Source organism: Cebus imitator, unplaced genomic scaffold (genome assembly GCF_001604975.1).
Source record: "Cebus imitator isolate Cc_AM_T3 unplaced genomic scaffold, Cebus_imitator-1.0 Scaffold348, whole genome shotgun sequence".
NCBI classification, from domain to species: domain Eukaryota; kingdom Metazoa; phylum Chordata; class Mammalia; order Primates; family Cebidae; genus Cebus; species Cebus imitator.
Window position 1 is genome coordinate 1,716,228 of NW_016107663.1, and position 19,272 is coordinate 1,735,499.

At 46.1% G+C, this 19,272-nt stretch overlaps 1 protein-coding gene across 10 annotated transcripts in view; it reads left to right on the forward strand.

Annotated features, from left to right (window-relative positions):
* Positions 1–19,272, forward strand: part of NTRK3 (neurotrophic receptor tyrosine kinase 3) — a 391,402-nt gene that overhangs the window by 127,873 nt on the left and 244,257 nt on the right. For 7 of the 10 annotated variants that reach the window (XM_037730502.1, XM_017506138.2, XM_017506140.2 and 4 more), the window contains 3 exons: positions 5,453–5,476; positions 6,956–7,020; positions 7,804–7,906. In XM_037730502.1, coding sequence (XP_037586430.1) covers positions 5,453–5,476; positions 6,956–7,020; positions 7,804–7,906 — 192 coding nt within the window. The remainder of the gene's footprint in view (positions 1–5,452; positions 5,477–6,955; positions 7,021–7,803; positions 7,907–19,272) is intronic. The other 3 variants (XM_017506139.2, XM_017506141.2, XM_037730504.1) reach the window with 1 other exon arrangement.

Below are 19,272 nucleotides of genomic sequence, written 5' to 3' on the forward strand. Positions count from 1 at the left end.
ACACACACACAAGGGAAGAGGCAGCAGGAGCTAGCAGGATGCAGCATCTGTTTTTATGAAGTCAACTTCACGGTCTACAACAAATAACCAGAGTGGCAGCTCCGGGAGGCCTTATTTATTTCAGTGCAAGGGAACTCGAACTGGAGGCCTCAAGAGTGAAGTTGGATAAATGTGGCTGTATGTGAAGCTAAATTCTTGCCATTGAGGTCCTGGAATGATGGAGCCATCTTTTCTGAGAGGTTGAGAATGTGCAGATGTTTGAGGCCCTGGAAATCCCCTGTGGTCTGAAACTTGCAACCTCATCCCCAGTATGCTCAGTAAAAGTCCCCAGGACACTTCCCCTCCTGGGCCACACTGGGCTCTCTCTCTCTCTCTCTCTCTCTCTCTCTCTCTCTCTCTCTCTCTTTTATTGTACTTTAGGTTCTGGGGTACATGTGCAGATCATGTAGGATTGTTGCATAGGTACATACGTGGCAAGGTGGTTTGCTGCAGCCATCGCCCTGTCACCTATGTCGGACACTGGGCTCTCTTTCAGCAGGTAGACAAGTCCTGGCCTGCACGGTGGAAACAGAGGCTTTTTGAGCACAAGTACTTTGCCCTTAAGGTGTACAAGGTCAGGCTAGGTCTTGTTGACATAAAAGACTGAACCTTTGCCTTGCCTCTGCGGTGATTAGAGAATAAATTCTTTTTTTTAAAGAGGAAAGTCTATATATTGGCGAGGGAATGAAGCACTCTGAAACAGTGTTTCTGTTTCCAAAGGGAAGCTTCTGGACGCCAGAGAGGGGGAGACCCTAGAATGTTCAGGAGGGAGGAGGAGCCACTCTGGGCTCCTTCTGCCAGAAGGTGTCCTGAGAGGTGCGGGGTGGTAGCAGCAGTCGGATGATGTGGTGGACACAGCTTCCCCGTTCTCTCCCTTATCTCAGGAGGAATCAGTTCTTTGCATCCTCTCAGCCCTCGGAGGTATCTCGACATACCTCCTGTGCCCCCACAAGATGCAGCAGCCCCTTCTGATGGTAGTCTCTGGGTACCCTTGTCACCCTAGTCAGTTATCAGTGCTCCTCATTCAGGCCACTGGTTCTCAAAAGTGTGGTCCATGGACCAGCTGCATCCGCATCACCTGAGAATGTGTTAAAACTCAAGTTCTCAGGCTCCACTCACCTCTACTGAATCAGAGATTCTAGGGTAGGGTCTAGCAGCTATGTTTTAACAGGCCCCCACGGTGAGTCTGGCACTCCCTCCTTTGCAATCTCCTACCTTGGAATTGGGTGGGAATCTGTCCCCAGGAGGAGGGAGGGAGGATCGAGTCACAGAGAAGCTCAAAGAGAAAGCACCTCACCTAAGGTCATTTCCTCAGACCCATCTCCACCCTGCTAGGGCCACCCTGTGGGAAGGTTTGCTTGTTACGAGTCTTCAGATTAAAGGAACCAATGGGTGATGAAAAGGCAGTGACAGGGAAAAGATGGGCCAGTCGCGCCAAGTGGCAAGATGCTTAAACGTTCAGGAGAGTCAGTTATCTGGGGGAGTAGGCAGAGATGCATCTTAACGCTCTATACCAAACTCACCCCAGCTAAGCATAGACGTAAAAAGCTGTTCTGTGTAGACGTACAGCTGGTCTGTGTAGACGTAAAAAGCTGGTCTGTGTAGACGTAAAGCTGGTCTGTGATTCTTGCTCTTTTGATGTGAGAGTGTGGAGGCCTCATGATCATCATGTGTGCTTCTCTTTCGCCTCCAGGCAGCTAAGCATGGAGGTTAAGAACAGGCGCCCTGAAATCAGACAGACGTAGGTGAAGATCCCATCTGTGGCCCCTCCCAGATGGCCCTCCCGTCTGGTGGCCTGGGCTCATATCATGGGGTTTAGTGCAAGGTCAGCACTAGATGAAGGACAGTCACTTCTCTGTGCCTCTATTTACGTATCTGCGAAATGGATGAGAATACCAAATGCTTAGCAGCGTGTCTGGACAAAGAAAAGGCTTGCTGGCTGTGGGCCACTGTTAAGATTCTTAGGATGTAGAGCTGAGATGAATTCAAGAGTTCTAGAATCAGTAGTCATTCTTTGGTCAAGCTAGGAAGTTCTAACAGATAGTCTTAAGGTAGTCTAGTGGTCATTGGACCACATTGCCAGGACTCTAATTCTCACTCAATCACTTGTCAGCTCCGAGATGTCAGGCAAATTGCTTCACCTTCCTCCTTTTCCCTTAAAGCGTAAGATTAATTTACAGAAGGGCCCTTCTTGAAGAGTTTTGGTCTGGGACCATAGGATATGTGTGCATTCTCTTCATGGCATGGCCATACTTTATGTTCAGATTGTGCCCTGATGTGCTGGTGGGTCAGAGGTGAGGACCAGTCCTAGGTACCATCCTCTTTGAGGCTGAATGCCTGAGGCCCTCCCAGAGTTCGGAGAGGAGCCATGATGTCTCTTTCCAAAGTGTATGTGCTTTCTGGATATATAAATGATTCCAGGCTCTGGCAAAGGCCTTAAACATTCATAGGCTGATTTGGAGAGTACAGGATTCATAAACTTGGCCAAAACATTTGGCTAACGTGAGAATATTCTCTAATAAATGGGAGCCTTATGAGATATATGCAAATCTATGTAAAATGTGAATCAATCTGGCACCTCTCTTCTCTCAGGCTCTGAAACCCAGGCTAGGGTTTCCATTTCCTCCATCCTCCCACTGCCCCAGTCAAGCATCTGGTCACCTGCCATTGAGAAGAGGTTGTTGGAATGAAGGGTATGCCCAGGAATGTGGAGAAAGCTTTGTGGCTGTCCTCCCAAACAATACAGAACAGATAAGCAAACAAATTGCATTTATCACAACTAAGACTTTCTTTGAAGGACTCCCTCACAGAAAGTATCTGGTTCCCCACAGGTGGTTAGAGAATATTTTCTGGTTCATACTTAACAGAGCCAAGACTGTGAGGGGCCACAAAGCATGAATGAGTGAATGAATGAATGAATGCATTCTTACTTTTCAGGGCATGGTGGGCTAAGTCAGAAGGCTGTGCAGTATGATATAGTACGTCCCAAAGGGAACAGCTGCATCAGCCTCTCCTGAAAACTTGTTAGAAATGCAAAATCTTGATACACACCCCAGGTCTACTGAATTAGAAACTCTAGGGTGAGGACTAATAATCTGTGTTTCTTACTAATTTTTAAAGATTTAAAAGATTTTTATTTTGAAATAGTTTGGAATTCATATTTTTAAAAGTTACAAAACAGTACAAAGCACTTGCACCCTTTGTCCAGCTTCCCCAGATGTTAACGTCTTACCTAACCACAATGCAATGATCAAAACCAGGAGGTTAACGTAGGTTCATCACTATTATCTAGTGTACAGACGTGGATTACATTTTACCAGTTGCCCCATTGATGCTTTTTCCTTGTCTAGGATCCAATTCATCTGAACTACACACTGCACTGAGTTACTGTGTCATCTCACTCTCTTTAAATTTGGGACAGTTCCCCAGTCTTTGTCTTTCATGATCTTGGACCTTTCTAAGAATACTAGTTTTTTTGTAGACAGTCTTTCCATTTGGATTTTTCTGATTTTTTTTTTCCTAATGATTATATTCTAGTTATGCATTTTTGGCAGGAACTCTACAGAAGTGATGCTCTGCCCTTTCAGTGCATTGTTTCAGGGGTGCGTCATGTCGATAGGTTTTGGTACTGAAGGTGTTAACTTTATCACTTGGTCAAGGTGGTGTCTGCCAGTTTTCTCTGCTGCAAACAGACGATTTTGCCCTTTGTAAGTCATCAGTATAATATTTTAAAGCCACATAAATAGCTTGTTTCTCATCCTTTCACACTCTAATTTTAACATTCTTTGATGATTCTTGACTGAAACAATTACTGCAGTATTTGTGAAATGAAGATTTTTCTACTTCTGTCATTCCTTCTATGTTTAAAAATCAGAATTCTCCTGTAAGAGCGTCCCATTCTTCCACCTTTTATTTATTGACTTATTTATTTGTATCAGTATGGACTCAACAGATATTTATTTTGTTCTATGGATATTCGTTTGTTAGGAATGTCATAGAGGTGAAATACCATAGATGGGGTGGCTTAAACAACCAAAACGCATTTCCTTACGATTCTGGAGGCTGGAAGTCTGAGATCAAGGTGTTAGCAGGGTTGGTTTCTTCTGAGGCCTGTCTCCTTGGCTTGTAGATGGCAGTCTTCGCTTTGTGTGGTCATGTGATTTTCCCTCTGTTCATGTGTGTTTACCTTGAAATTTTCTCTCATAATGACATAAATCATATTTGATTAGGACTTACCCTAATGACCTCATTTTAACTTTAATACACCTTTAAAGAACTTTTCTCCAAATACAGTCACATTCTGAAATACTAGGGGTTACAGTTTCCATACATGGATTTTGGGAGGATAAAATCCCATCCGTAAGAATCCAGGACTATCATCGTTTTGTTACTTAAATGAGCCTACATTTGGCCTTTGAAATCCCCTGCCCATTGGCTCCTATGTCTGTCTCCAGTCCTCCATTAATCTCTGAGCGCTTTCTTTCTAGCATTGCAAGCCATCCCAGGCACATCTTGTACTTTGCCTGGGTCAGCCCTGAAATCATCCATTTATCCAAGGAATCCTCACCCTTTTATTGGAGGTTGGTAGCAATCACCCGCTGGGTGCTTCTGTTATATGCTAAAGTTTGAGCATCTCTGGTAGACTAGGCAAAGACTTGACTAGGATTTGAATCCAGCTCCAGTTTCTTCTTGAATGAGTGGCATCCAATTAGTGACTTAATCTGTATAAAAGCCTGTTTCCTTATCTGTTAAGCGGGGATAATGTTACCACCTCTTAGAACGGTAATAAGGATTGAGTGATCTGTTACATGAAGCATTTAGCACTGTCCCTGGCTCGTAATCAATGTGCGACAAGGATTAGCTTTCATTATTAGGTGAGCTATTTCTAGAGACCAAAGATCAAATAACACATTACCATCTGCAGGACGGGCAAATTCTAGAGGGATTCCCAAGAATTTCTCAGTGACCTACTAGAATCAATTCTGCATATTACTTTGAAGAATTTTATCTTAAGATCATACCTGGCATTTTCAAGGAATGTCTAGGGGAGCCTACCCTGTGGCCCCATTCCCAGCACTTTGGGTCTCTATGGAAGAGCTGTGAATGAAACCAAGGGTCTGGTTTTAATTCCCCATCTCATCACGGAACCGGTTTGGTTTCTTGTTCCTAGGTGGGCCACCTGCCTTGAAACCAGGAACTTTCTCCCTCATTCCTTCTCCATTTGGAGGACCACCCCCTAAAGTGGTAGCTTAGCGTGGGGAGAGGGTGATGTGCCATGGATTTTGGTCTGTCAGTTGCCATGGGAACAGGAAATCATGGTGAATGGGAGAGATCATAGCTATTAGGACCATGTAGTGTATCTGTTCTGGTTTTTATTAAATTTGTTAATTATCTCTTTGTCCTTTTTTTGCAGAGAGCACGGATAACTTTATCTTGTGTAAGTCTGCTTTACCTGTTGCTTTGAAAGTGATTTATTCTGATACTATCGGTAACTATTGAATTTAAATAGCCCTCTCTCCTGTTCCACATCATCCCTGGCCCATGGCAGCTGAAGGGATCTCAGTGAGCTGTGTAAAAAGAACCGAAAAGTAGCAATGCTTTTTGGGCAGGTCCAAGCCCACTTTTCTTGGGTAATCTTTCTATGGTTCACTTTCCCCCAGGGAGTTTTCTAAGGTCTCACGATGCTGTGGATCTCTTTACCTGGATAGAGAGGGGCTTTGTGAGGGTGGACATGGGGTTTCATGTGCCTCGACAGACCCCTGTTGATCATCTTAATTGTCCTTGGAGAGAGAATATGGAACCTGTAAACCTGCTAGTGTTTCTCACCTGCTTCAAGAGCCTGAGCATTTGGCCAGGACTCGCCCCGTGCGAGCTTGATTTACAAGGCTTCCTGATAGGCTCATGTGTCCTCAAGTGGAATTATTGAGGCTCAGTTTATAAGTGATTTGGCGCTAGGGCTGGACAATCCTAAAAGAATTTGGGGTTTTGTTTATGGACTGTAGGGAGCCTATGTTTATTCCTCTTTCTTTTTTTCCCCATGGAAGGTGGAAATACAGCAGCAACTGCTGCCATTTCTGCCTCGTGTCTGGCCTGAGATAGTAGATGCTGTTTAGAAACACCCTCGACTTTTTGGCACTGATGTCAGTATCATCTGTGATTCCTCTAGTTGTCCTCGGTCTTAGAGGACTTGTAATCTTGCAGAATGTCCCTTCAGAGAATTCTGAATTGGAGCCATTTCTCATCAGGGAGGTGAATTCTAGATGGTAGAGTGCGGGGAGAATTGATACTTGGCTTCCCCTCCTTGGCTTGCCGGGTAAAGGTGGTGTTTCCTGGTTAGATGGTTCTGTTTTTTAACTTGAGCTGCCATTGTGTTCTGAAATCAGTGTTAGGGGAATGGATAGTGGGCTGTTTGATGGATCCCCAGGCCTCCTGGATCTCACTAAGGGGTAAAGAAGGGAAGAGGGAGGGCACAGAAGAGGGAGGGAGAGGAAAAGGAATGCCTATGGCAAGGAATAGCAGAATGTCAGCAGCAGCTGCCACCACCAGTAACGTTTGCCTAATCCAAACCCTGGCCAGGTTCCCAATCCATGCTGCTTTTTTCCATTCTATAGCGCGTGGCCCAAGTTGCCCAGGTTATGTTATTTTCTCTGAGGTGGGGGTAAGGAATGGGAGTGAATGTCCTTTATTCCTGTGGAGCCTGTCCTTGAACTGTAACTCCAGCCAGATGGTCAGATACGAGCCTGGTCTTTGGGGGCTCCTGCAAAACCTGGGGAAGGCAGACTACAAGAGCCTGGCTTCCAGAGGATGTTCTCGATGAGGAAGTATCAAGGGGGCTTGGGAGTTGGGCGGGGACTGTGGCTGAGCCTCCCCGGCCAGGAAGCTAACCTTCCTCCTCCTTTTTGTGTTTGGTTTTCAGTTGACGAAGTGAGTCCCACACCTCCTATCACTGTGACCCACAAACCAGAAGAAGACACTTTTGGGGTGAGTCACGTCTTGATCAAGAGGCGTGTGTTGACTGGGATAGTCATTTTCAGACTTCATTTGTGTTGCTGACTTTTCCAAATACCATCCTACTTGAAACTTTGAAAAAAAAAAAGTGATGAATTGAAGTGCATTCAGGCAGTTTAAACCTTTCTTATTTGCTGATAATAGTTCATTGTTGGAGGAAGTCTTTGAGGATCTGCTCCAAGCCCTAGGGTTCAGAAAAGCCCCAGTCTGTTAGGAGCCGAGCTGGGCTGGATTTGCAGGGGCTGCTAACTGTACCAGCCTTCTACGAAAGGCCAAGTTCCTCAGGGCATCTCCATGGGTGGGGTTTTCAAGCACCCACTCTTACAATTTCAGAGCCTCAGATTGCTCTGGAGAGGAGAAAGGATGTTTTTTTAGAGTCTAGATCCTTTAGACTTTCCTGGATAATAATATTATATAAGGCATTTTAACATGAAGATGCAGAATTCACTTGCTAATTAAAACAAAATTAGAAGCCTCTCTAGGCTTGTTTTTGCATCTGTTAGAATGGCCCCAGGTGAGAAGGGGCTCAGCACATTGAATTATGGAACTTTCTCTCATCAAATTGGGTAATCGATATATTTTTAAATGTTCTTATGGTCTCACAAATTTCTTCTTCTAAAGACCTTACTCAGCATTGCAGTTCTGAGAAGGGCACACTTGCTATGGCAGTAGGACTGGTTCTCATCTGGGCACACACATTATTTTCAAAGAACTTGGGTTTTCCACGGCTGTCGCTGACTGTCTGGTTCCTCATAGGTGTCCATAGCAGTTGGACTTGCTGCTTTTGCCTGTGTCCTGTTGGTGGTTCTCTTCATTATGATCAACAAGTATGGTCGACGGTCCAAATTTGGAATGAAGGGTAAGGTGGGAGTTTCATTTTCAAGGGTGTCACGGGGGAAACATTACTGCTTTTGGTCAAAAGGTACTGTTTGAATCTCTGATTGCTCTCTGAGAGGGCCTCTGGTACTGGTGGAAACTCCTGTTGGCCCCTTGTTCTTGGTAATTATGGATTGAAGGCAGTGTTGGGATCTGTGGGAACCAAACCATGGATCCACATGGTTTTGCTTTGACTGCTGGTACACGTTGCTTAGATGGGCTTACGCAATGAAGATAATTTGGAAAGGAAGTTGGGCTTGAGGGCAAATGAAAAGGGACTTTGGTGTATTTTTTATTATTGGTGGGCAAAGGGGCTCCTAGTTTGAGGACACAGTTTTCCTCTTGTTTTTGAAGCTGTGTTGGGAAGGCATAAGCACAGCAAGATGTAGGGTGGCAGACTCTGGCATTGAAAAGCTGCCCATGCAACAGGATCTCAGCACGTAGCTCGACACAGAGTCCCAGAGTAGATGCCAAGAGCAACATGATTTCTAAATCGGCTGGCTGGCTTCCACGGCATACAGCGCTCCACTCCACTGTGGCAGGGTGGGGTTGTGGGATGTGGCTCTTTGCCAAGGCTCAGTTAAGGGGACTGGCTTGAAAGGGGTTAACATGGTGAATTAGCATCCACCTGCCTGGTCTCAGAGCCGAATGTGACCAAATGGCTCAAGGGAAGCTGGGTACCAGTTCCAAAACAAACTTGAATTTCAAGATACACTCCCAGCTGGGGTTTCCATGTATGGTGATGTTGGGTAGGGGTGGGTAGGGAGGGACGATAGAAGGTTTGACAGGCTATCAGGTTGCTGAGCTAGGATCAGGTTGGTGTTATCTGGTGAGAATATGGGATGCGTAGAGAGATTAATTTCTGTGGGTTTTATGGATGAGTTTGTGTCTGTGGTGGGGACCGTGGGGCTCAGGGACTGAAGAAGAGTACATGAGTGGCATTCATAGGGACAGTGATCCCCTGAGTTGTATGTGAATGTTGGAGTGTTTGAGCATGGAACTGAGCTAGTCCATGAGCTACTGAGCTACTGAGATAGCTTTTACTATCTTCTTGGAAGTCTCTGTGACCTTTGAAAATTCAGAACACTGATATATAGGGAGATACCCAGAGAGGATTAGAAGGGTAGAAAACCCTGTAGTCCCAGCTACTCAGGAGACTGAGATGGGAAGACTGACTGAGCAAAGGAGGTCAAGGCTGCAGTGAGCTGTGATTGCATCACTGCACTTGACCCTGGGCAACAAAGTGACACCCTGCCTCAAAAACCAACAACAAACAGAAAACGGGTACAGAGTACCCTGTTTCCAGAAGGTTTCTGCCTTTGCACTGCACTGTCTGCTCTTGATGAACCTGATCAAGTCACAGCGAAGCGAGCTAGTTTTTCTTAAGTCATTTGAGATATTTTGACCAAGAGAAAGACATATGCAGGCAAATTATAAAGACAGGATGGAAGTTTGACTGGAAGCCAGGCGACAGACAAAATCAGACCACTCTTAGGCACCTAGATTGGAGATATCTTATCTGTGAACACTCAGAGCGTGCCAAATAGGGCTTCCTAGGTCTAGAAGATGAGGCAACCACTGAGTGAGCTCATAGCCTTCAGTCTTTGGATAATCCTTAGGCTCCTGGTTTTGCAGACTGGCACTATTGCCTATACAAAGTTTTCCTACCATGCGGGGAGCTTTCCTAGCTCTTCCTCCTTCCACCTGAGAAAACATCAGGGCCTTGACCAAAGGGAAGAATGGGGCATTATTGCTCTTCCCCTGAGGAGGCACACCACCAGCTGAGACCCTGCGACATGCTTGGCAGTGCTGTGAGAGCAGATTTTTCCTGTTAATTGTCATCTGGTTTCTGGAACGGCATGTCCCCATGTCGGATGGATTAGGCAGCACCCAGGGTGGTGCCTCCCCTCAGCTGTCCTCAGAGCTTCTCCCAGCCCCTGCTCCCCTCTCCCAGGCTGAGCCTCCTTTCTTGGCCCTGGTTGGGCCAGGAGAACGTGTCCGCATAGGTGGAAGTGAAATATCCTCTATTGTAAAGTCAGGTAACTTAAAGAAGCTAGACTGGAGTTATAAGCAAGATGAGATGGTGTATCTAAGACTCGCCTTGTTTAGAATTAAGCCTGAATCTCTTTGATCTTCATGAAGTCAGATTATGTTTAGGTCTCACTTTACGATAAATAAGCGCAAAGCAAAAATAAAATTCTAAGCCCTCCAACCATCTGAACACATCCCTCTTCTCAACAAGGGCATCCCAAAGTTAACCTGAAAAACTAGTTCAGGCTGTGATGGGGAGGAAGGAGCCATACATGCCTTATTATACTCTCCTTCCTTTTGGAATTTTGATAGAATAGACTTGAAGTCTGACGAGAAACATTTGCAATCTATTCTCTCTGAAGCCTGCTACCTGGAGGCTTGATCTGCATCATAAAACCTTGGTCTCCATAACCTCTTATTGAACCTTCCTATTGAAAATAACTTTCAGCCAACTGCCAATCAGAAAATCTTTGAACGTGCCAATGACTTGGAATCCCCTGCTTCCAGTTGTCCTGCCTTTCTGGTCTGCACTAATGTACATCTTACATGTACTGGTTGATGCCTTACGTCTCCTTAAACTGTATAAAATCAAGTTGTGGCCCAGCCACCTTGGGCGGATGTCCTCAGGATCTCCTGAGGACTCTGTCACAGACCACTGGTCACTCATATTTGGCTCAGAATAAATCTCTTCAAATATTTTACCGAGTTTGACTCTTTTCTTTGACATAAGCAAATGCCTCAAGCCGCCTGTGATATGTTGTTGCCAGCAAACAGCACAGTCTTGGATAAAGAGTGATGGCTTGGGTACCAGAGTTGCCCCACCTTTGACCTAGTGAAAGCCTCATGTCTTCACATCCACCCCAGTCTCAGTTTTGAATTTTCAAATCTGGGTGAGAATCTACAATGCCAGTGCATTGCTCACTGACTTCAGCGACGTTACATACCTTCTCAGTGCCTCTGTTTCATCAACATCAGAAAGGCAATAATACTTACTACCTCCCTCACTGGGTTGCTGTGATTGTTGAGATCTGTGTGTGACTGGCATATAAAAAGGCTCCATGGGAACCATTTCTCCCTTCTTTTCTTTATATATAAACCTTCATACACTCCTTTTATTGCCTTCTAGGAAGGGCTGCCCTTCCAAGACTCAATCGTGCCCTCTGTTGTCCTACACAACATTTAGTAAAATGCCTTTATTATGCTCTAGTCCAAGTACAGTGTCATGTCTTTGCTGATAGACCATCCGTCTGTCCTACTTGACCAGGAGCAACCTATGGCAGAAGCCACAGATCCCTCGGCCCAGTACGCCTGAAGCATCACACAGCATTTGACGATTGCTTGTTGAACTTAGAAATGAATGACTTTAATTTTAATAATAATAAAGCACTGCTTATAAATCAGCAATGGGCTAGTTAGAGCTAATTGGGAAATCTGAGATGTCTGGGCAGTGGGAATTAGAGTGATGATCAGGAGGAAAACTCATAAACAATTCCCCGTCCACATCTGAGGGCCAGGTGTGTTGATAAGGAGGGCCTACTAATAGGAGCTTTAATTCCTTCTGAGAAATAAAAAAAATATAAAAAAGACAAAGATTAATATAACGAAGACCCATATTCCCTCTGCCTAGAATAAACGACTTACTGTTTTGTCTTATATTTACATCTAATGCTTCATTTTTGGGCGATATAACATGTGACTGACAACACTAAAGCCCGTCAGTCCTCTTCCCATCCCTGACCCCATAGGCAGCCACTAGCCTGAGTTCAGCATCCTCCAGTTCACTTGCCGAAGCGTCTTTCCCTGTATCTCTGTCTCTGTGTCTCTGTTGGCTGTCTCTCCCCTCCTGGCTGTCTTCCACATAAACTCACACCTCCCAGACTGCCAAATTAGCAGCCACTTCTACTACATGAAGGATGAGTGGCCAAGGCTGGTAACCAGTTCATTTTTATCCTTCTACCTATATGTATATGTACACATATATGCATATGTCTTTATATATCCATATGTAGACATACACACGTGCATATCTATGAATACACTTACAAAATGCATTACTTTGTGTGTGTTTTAATTTAAGTATGTTAACTTATACTCTGAGTGATTTGCATTGCGTTATTTCCTTGTCATATGTTAGAGATCTCTCTCTGTTGGTAGGTGTAGGAATTCCAATGGATGCCCGTTTTACGGGAGATGAATATATTAACCGGATCTCATAGAAACACACTGAAGATGCTTTGTCTCAGATCCCTCCTTACTTTTTACCAACTGCCATGTTGTTGATCAAAATTTTGGCTTGGGGAGGGGGTCACCTTAGGACACAAGCTCATCTTCTCTTGGAATCACAAAGGTTTAAGATGGTGCTAAGTGTACGCCAGGGGTTTCTTTTGCTGTTGATGAAGTCTGACGCCTTAGAGTGGCAGGGCTGATTTGTGATGTATTTGGCATGTCCTGGGCACTGCCCTATCAGCCTGCTTTTCTGCTGGAGCAGGGCCCTGGAGGTCCTTGCTGTGCTAGGCATTAACTCTTTGATTGTCAGATCATGGGTTGGTCCAGGTGGTGGGGAGGTGGGTACTTGTGGGGTTAGGGTAGGGGCTATTTACTGCAGCTGCAGAAATATATAAAAATATTTCAGCATTTTAACAACTAACTAGAGTGTACCCTTGCATCCTGGGCCTGTAAGTGAGATGGTTCAGAATTTGGACCAAATTCATTCTCATAAAATATTGTTAAATTAAGGCATCAGAAGACTATGGCAATGATCTGGCCACGCTCTCCTGTATCTGCATTTCCAGGTGAAGAAACTGAGTGAGTTTTAGCTCCACCCACTTTCCACAGCAACACAAACGCCCGAACTCCTTTGTCTTGGCCGCCCCACTGTCCACATCCATGGTGCACCGTGCGTGGTCATAGAGCAGTCACCAGCCAATCGGTGCTAGCGTGTCTGAACAACAGTAAAACAGGCCCTGTAGTTTTCATATGCGGTATCATAATTATTTAATAGAAAAAGAAGCAGGTGTATGGATCTTTTGCAGCCTGTAAAAAGAATGTACATTATTTGGCCTCTTTCCCTCTCGACCACCTCATAAGTATTTTTAAATACTTCGAGATCAGAGATACTGTGAGAGTTTCTTCATACTTCTTGGCTTCCTCTTATTCCCATGGAGAAAACCGAACAATGGTTTATCAGAGCTGAAACGGACCTTCGGCTTATTAGATTATTAGTGTGCCCATTGTACAGCTAAGGAAACTGAGACCCAGAGAGATGCCGTGATGTGTTGGAGCGCACAGCTAGTGAGAGCCTCCCGGCCCTGCTTTTCCACATACATGGCTTGTGCGGAGGACCTGGGACGGTCAGGGAAGTGAAGCTGCCGGATCAGGAAGATATCAGCTCCATCCCTCCAAGGCTCTGTGTACTTAGCTTTCAATGCTGTCCCATTTAAATGGGGCTTTCAAAAATTCTCTTATTAATTCCCTTTCTCCAACGTGGGGCACTCCTAGCCTTGGGGAAAGATAGGCGCTGTTGGAGAAGTAGGCTCCAAGATCTTCATTTCTTTTCAGACATGCTAGAGACTGAACGCATGGCAGGGTGGTGGAAGCTGGAAGGCGGGGAAGGAAGGGTATCAAGAGCTGCTGCTTGGGCTTCCGGCAATGCCTTAAGTGCCTCATCAGCAGCCGCTTGCCTTTCTTCCTAATGGCTGGATGTGTACTGTAGCCTCTGATGGGCCTGGGCACTCTCAGGGCTGTTCCATTGTCAATTAGCGTTAGTTAATAGGTACTTAAAGTAGAGTGGTTGCCTATTTGATTATGATTGGGGGCTATTAACATTTTTTTCCATAAACAGATTGTAACTGTCCTCTGAGTGGATTGTTGAATCCTGCCAGAGTCTTGATTTGGAGGGACTGGCTCCTGCCAAAAGATCTCAGGGACTGCCGCCGCATTGAACGATCTTGTTATCCTTCTGGTTTCACCGCTTGGTTAAGGGAGTGATTAGACTTGGGAAGGAGTCATTTCTGCTTTCTCTCCTAACCTTGGGGCATTGGACTGAGAGGAGTTTCTTCCAGGTGGATGGAGGTAGAGGTGGGAGGGATCTTGGACGCGTGCGGTTTGATGCTGTAGATGGGCATTTCTTTCTCAGCTGGGACAGAGTGTCCTTGTGTCTCTAGCCATAACAGCTAGGGATCAAAGCAAATTCAATGTGTGCGGGGCAGGGGAATTGGTACCAGAAGCGTGATGTGTGACAGGAAACGTCTGAGGTGATGGAAGGGGGCTTGGACCATGGATGAAAGCGCTATTGCTATCGTTGAGTAAAATAGTTTCTTTCTCCTGCACAATATAGTTTTTTGATCACGATTTAACAAGGATTCTGAAACCAAGAGCAGTGCAAGGCAGAATTGAAACTTGGTAAAGGAATTGTGTTTCCTGGCTTCCCGAGATACGTCCATTCTTCCTCCTTGTTGTCTTTCTTCTTGACTTCTTTTTCTACTTTCTCCTCTGAATTGACACGTGCAGGGGAGGAAGGCACCTTTGGCCCTTGCCATGATCCTGTACTTGTGACTCCTGGTGTATGACGACTCCTTGAACACAATGTTGAGAATGGTTTCTGGCTGCTTTCCTGTGTTGTGATCCCAGGGTCCAGGTATTCGCCTAGCAAGTGCTTGCATGCCATCTCTTTTCTGACATTTGACAGAGCTTCCAACCGCCCTCCTCCCTCAAACACTCCTAGTATTTGATCAATTCTAAATTAAAGATGTTACGTTTGTAGCAGACCCACAGGCAGGATGTAAACTTACAGAAGCCAGGGGTCTTCTGCTTCTCCTTCTTTGGCTTCAACTTTACGGAGAGTCTCTGTTTCAAACAAAGCCCCACCCCACTTGATGACTGAGTTCTAGAATGTGGCTCTGGGAGCATTGAGAAGGCTGGAAAGCCACGTGTGCTTTTCTGGCGTGCTTTTGCTGCCCCGTCCTTTGTGGGAGTTTTGCAGGTGTGCAGTGAATCATCACAGAAGTCCCTGCACGGTCACTTTTGGTCATGTGAAGTCTAAACTGCCCCGATTCTCCTGTCCTCATTCCTTGCTCTGAAGGCTCCAGGGAACCAGCCGTTGCCTTGCGTTGACTCCCCCATTGGAAGGGAATTCCCTTGAAATAGAGCCTGATGCGAAATATTTTTTCTCCGTGGCTCCCTGCTAGCTGGCTCTTCTTGGCAGGCCTGTCTGCCCTGTTTAGCAGGGCCAAGGATGACCACTATGCTTGGCTCTACAGCCAAAGCAATGGCGTCTCAGATTCATGGAGTTTTGGCAGCAGAACACCGTGCTTACTAACTTGTGTTGTTGCAACTGGCTCCGACCCTTGATTCCCCGCTTGATACCTTACTCGGTTTAGAAGTTCTTCCCCTTTTGTCCCCTGCCACTCATGTGACAGGTTAGAGTCACCTGCCTTATGCCCTACTGTAGGTGTCACCCGGCTTTCCCAAAAGTGCTGGCTCTCACAGTAATTTCACACCCTAGAAAACTGTAACAGTCGATGAGTTAGTAAATGAGGTTTTTAAAAGCTAGGAATAAAAGCAAATTCAAACTAATTTCTGGCTCTTTCAAAGTCACAAACTTTAGTATTTTATTTTTCACCAAGAATCATGGTGACATACTTCCTCACCAATCCGGTTATCCTACGCTATCACGGTACAGGATGGAAAACCAGGAGGGGCTGGGGCTGCCAGCCTTGACTTTCCCGCATCCCTCTTTACTCCAAATGTTTTTTACCCCCTGCCAAGTCAGGTTGTAGAAACTGCTCCAACAGACCCCCTCCTCTCTCCTCATGGCACATTCTTTCTCTCTCTGCTTATTCTCCGCTGGGTCTTGGGAGCTTTTGCTTGCCCAGAAGAGGCGTGATGATAGGCTTTGGCTAGTGAGAGCCGTCATGTGGTTGCAGTACTCACGACCCGTGTTTTCGCAGCTCATTCTCCTGTGAACTCTGCAAAGGGCGTTAGGATGGCCAAAGAGCAGCCTTGGAATCACAAGACAGCAAAACAGAGAGATCAAAACAACTGCTAACCAGAAAACACGTTTTTTGGACTAGGGGAGAAAAACCACAAGCTGAGAACAGCAGCCACCCAGCTAATGGCTGCAAATCCCCAGCCCCGGCTCCTTGTTACCCCCTGCCCTTTGTGCTGTGGTTCCTCCCAGAGGATCGGGTGGGCAGGGGAGCACAGAGGACTGCACTGCAGGCACAATAGCATCCTTTGGCCAGCTGTGCTTCCAGCAAACAGGTGTGTCTGCCACCTGTCCCAGGCCTAGAACTGCCAGGGAAGGAGGCAGAAGCCTGAGGTTGGTCTCTCTCTGGCCTTTGCACCCAGAAGGGTTAATAACGCTCCCTGTCTCTCCTCCTCACTACCCCAGCATACTTAGAGGAGAGGGACCAACCCAGTTGCTGTGGTGCCTGTCTCTTTATTCTTTTCTCTTGTTTCAACTCTGTTACCACAAGCCAGAGGGAACGTGCTGCTGACTTCTTCCCCAACAGGATCGGCTGTCTAATTTGTGTGGCCCAGTGAAAAATGTTCAAAAAAGATCAGAATTTCCAGACAGCTCCAGCAGAGCATTAAACCCCAAGCTCAAGGTTCTTTTGAGCATGGAGCCAGGTCACAGGTCCACGAAGCAAGCTCTGCTTCCTGAATACCAAATCCATCATGGCTTCAGCTCCTAGCTCCTTTGTCTATCCTGAATGGTGATGAAACAGCTATTTCTGTACTTCCTTTTAGCGAGAAGCTGGGATTTGGGGTAAAGACAAGAATAGGAGTTGGCTTTTTACTTCTGATTATTGTAGGGGAAGAGAATGATAGGCATCAAACATTTGTTGAGAACCTACTGTGTGCCGGACATCTAATATATCTTTAAATCTAGAGGCTTCACAGGTAGCTATTATTCCCACTTTAAGGATGAGAAAGCAGCTGCAAATGCTTAAATTGCTCAAGGTGTCATGTACCTGGTGTCAAAACTAGGTTTTAAACGAGTTTACTCTTTGTTCGTTCTCAATCTTAGCTGCACTCTAAACACCTGATAAGATTGTATAATTTCCCAAACCTAGACCACAATCCAGGTCACTTAAATCAGGCCTGGGTGTTCTTTTTTAATTCCTCTGATGATTGCTATGTGCAGCTAAGGTTGATGAACAATGGTCTCAATCCAATGGACATCACACATTTCACTGGCTCTCCGGGTGGCTTATGTAGTCTGCAGACCAGCTCAGCTGATAATGCTGGGAGCTCGTTACATGTGCAGTTGCCTGGGGTTTACCCCATACCCACTGAACCAGACTTGGGGTGCTGTGGGGGACAAGCAATTTCTCTGGGTGATCCTGAATGATGGCTGGGGTTTAGGAGCCACCACCCTATACCTGTAGAGAGACAGGCTGATAACATGGACAGTACTGTTCAAACTTTAACATGCAGGTGAATATTGGAATATCCTGGGGATCTTGTTAAAAACATGGGCTCTGGTTCAACACGTCTGGGGAAGGCCGAGAGTCGGCATTTATTACAGGGTTCCGGACAACGCTGCTCTATGGGGCATGCTTTAAGTAACACGGGTTAAGCTACTGGCAAACAGTTCAGGCCTGTGGCCTGGGAACTTAGATTGCCTCTTTGCTTTTTGTTTTTTCCTGAATGCCAGTTGCAAAATGAACCTGCTTCAAAGGTCCATGGGCTGGGATTTTGAGACTCTAAGATTACAAGCTATAACCACTACTTTTTCTTTTTTTGTATTTTTAGTAGAGATTGGGGTTTTACCATGTTGGCCAGGCTGGTCTCGAACTTCTGACCCCAGGTGATCCACCCATCTCAGCCTCCCAAAGTGCTGGGATTACAGGTGTGAGCCATTGCGCCTGGCCTCTATAACCACTACTTCTAAGGCGTTTCAGTTCTATCCTCTTTGGGCCTCTCTTCTCTCCTAAAACTGTTTCTGTAGTGGCTTCCTTGGTTTGAAACCAAGCTGCCACCTCTTTCCACACCAGGGGACCTGTAAGGTCTGCTGCCTCAATTGATTTCAGTAATAACTGTCAGATCAATCAGCACTGATGTCCCCACTGAAGGAGTGGGGGCAGAAACCCAGAGAGGCCAGCAGGCAGTGGGCAGCCGGGATTCCCAGCTCAGACTCCTTGAGCTGTGGAGGCAGTTCCTCTCTTTCTCTAGAAACTTCTTTATCCTCTTTGCTGTCCCTCCTACCCCTGATGTGGAAGGAAATGTTGGGGGTATAGAAAACTGGAAAAGCTTGTGCTGGCAGGCCCCGGAATGGCTCAGAGTGGATCTGTCGGCAGGCGGAGGAAGCCCCGTGGGTTAAGTTGGTGGGCTGCCCGGGCTGCCCGCCGGCTTCAGAGACACTGCCCTGGGCGGTGGCTGGGATCCTGTTCTTCCCAGTCTTCCTGCTCTGGCAGTTGGTATTCACACTGGAAGCCTGCCCTGCCTTCCATTTTACAGTGGAATAAGAGTTGCATAGTTGGCAGAAGACCAGAGCAGTTTAGTCCTGGAAATGCCCAGCCTCTCTACCTGACAGCCGTCTTGAATTCCAAGGCGCCTCTGTGCTGCTGCAGCAGCCCTGCGAACCTGTTCCCAGGCAGGGGCAGAAGAATGCCAGCGTCTGTCTGCCAGCCAGCAGGCCTTGACATGAAGCCCCAAGGAGGACGTCGGGTAGTTTCAGGAACTGCCTTTCCAAAGTGCATCCTTCCAAATAGATGGGGTTCTGTGGGTTGGCCTTGGACCAGTCAAAGGGGGTGCAGGGGGTGCCCTGTTGTTGGCCTGGATTCTAGAGAAAGCAGGCAGGATTTGAGCACTGTTGTGAGCCATTATGTGTGAGAATAACTCCCACAGCACCAGCCCCCTGCTTCGTGGCTGCTTTGCAGGGGGCATGCCAGCCCAATGGGGCTGTGCGCGGTGCTTGCCGCCTTCTGAGAAGTGCTGTCAGGAATCAGGAGCCATCCAAGAGCTTGGAAAATGGATGCTAACGTTTGCTGCTGCCCAGTGTGTAGATTGGGGCAGGCTTTCTGGAAAGTGGCTTGGTAATTTTTATTAGAAACCCAAAATCACGAAAGCCCATGTCCTGCTGACTCCACTTCTGAGAATTTCACCTAAGGTGATATTCACAAATGACTATCTGTATTTGTGTATATGGGTATTTATCCCACTGTAGCTTACAGAGTAAACTTGATAAATAAAGAATTACTTAGAGATCTAACAATAAATGACTAGTTAACTCTTAATACATTGCGGTCCATATGTATGATAGAATACAATGCAGACCTTAAAAATGACAACTTTTAAAAGTAGATTTTTAAT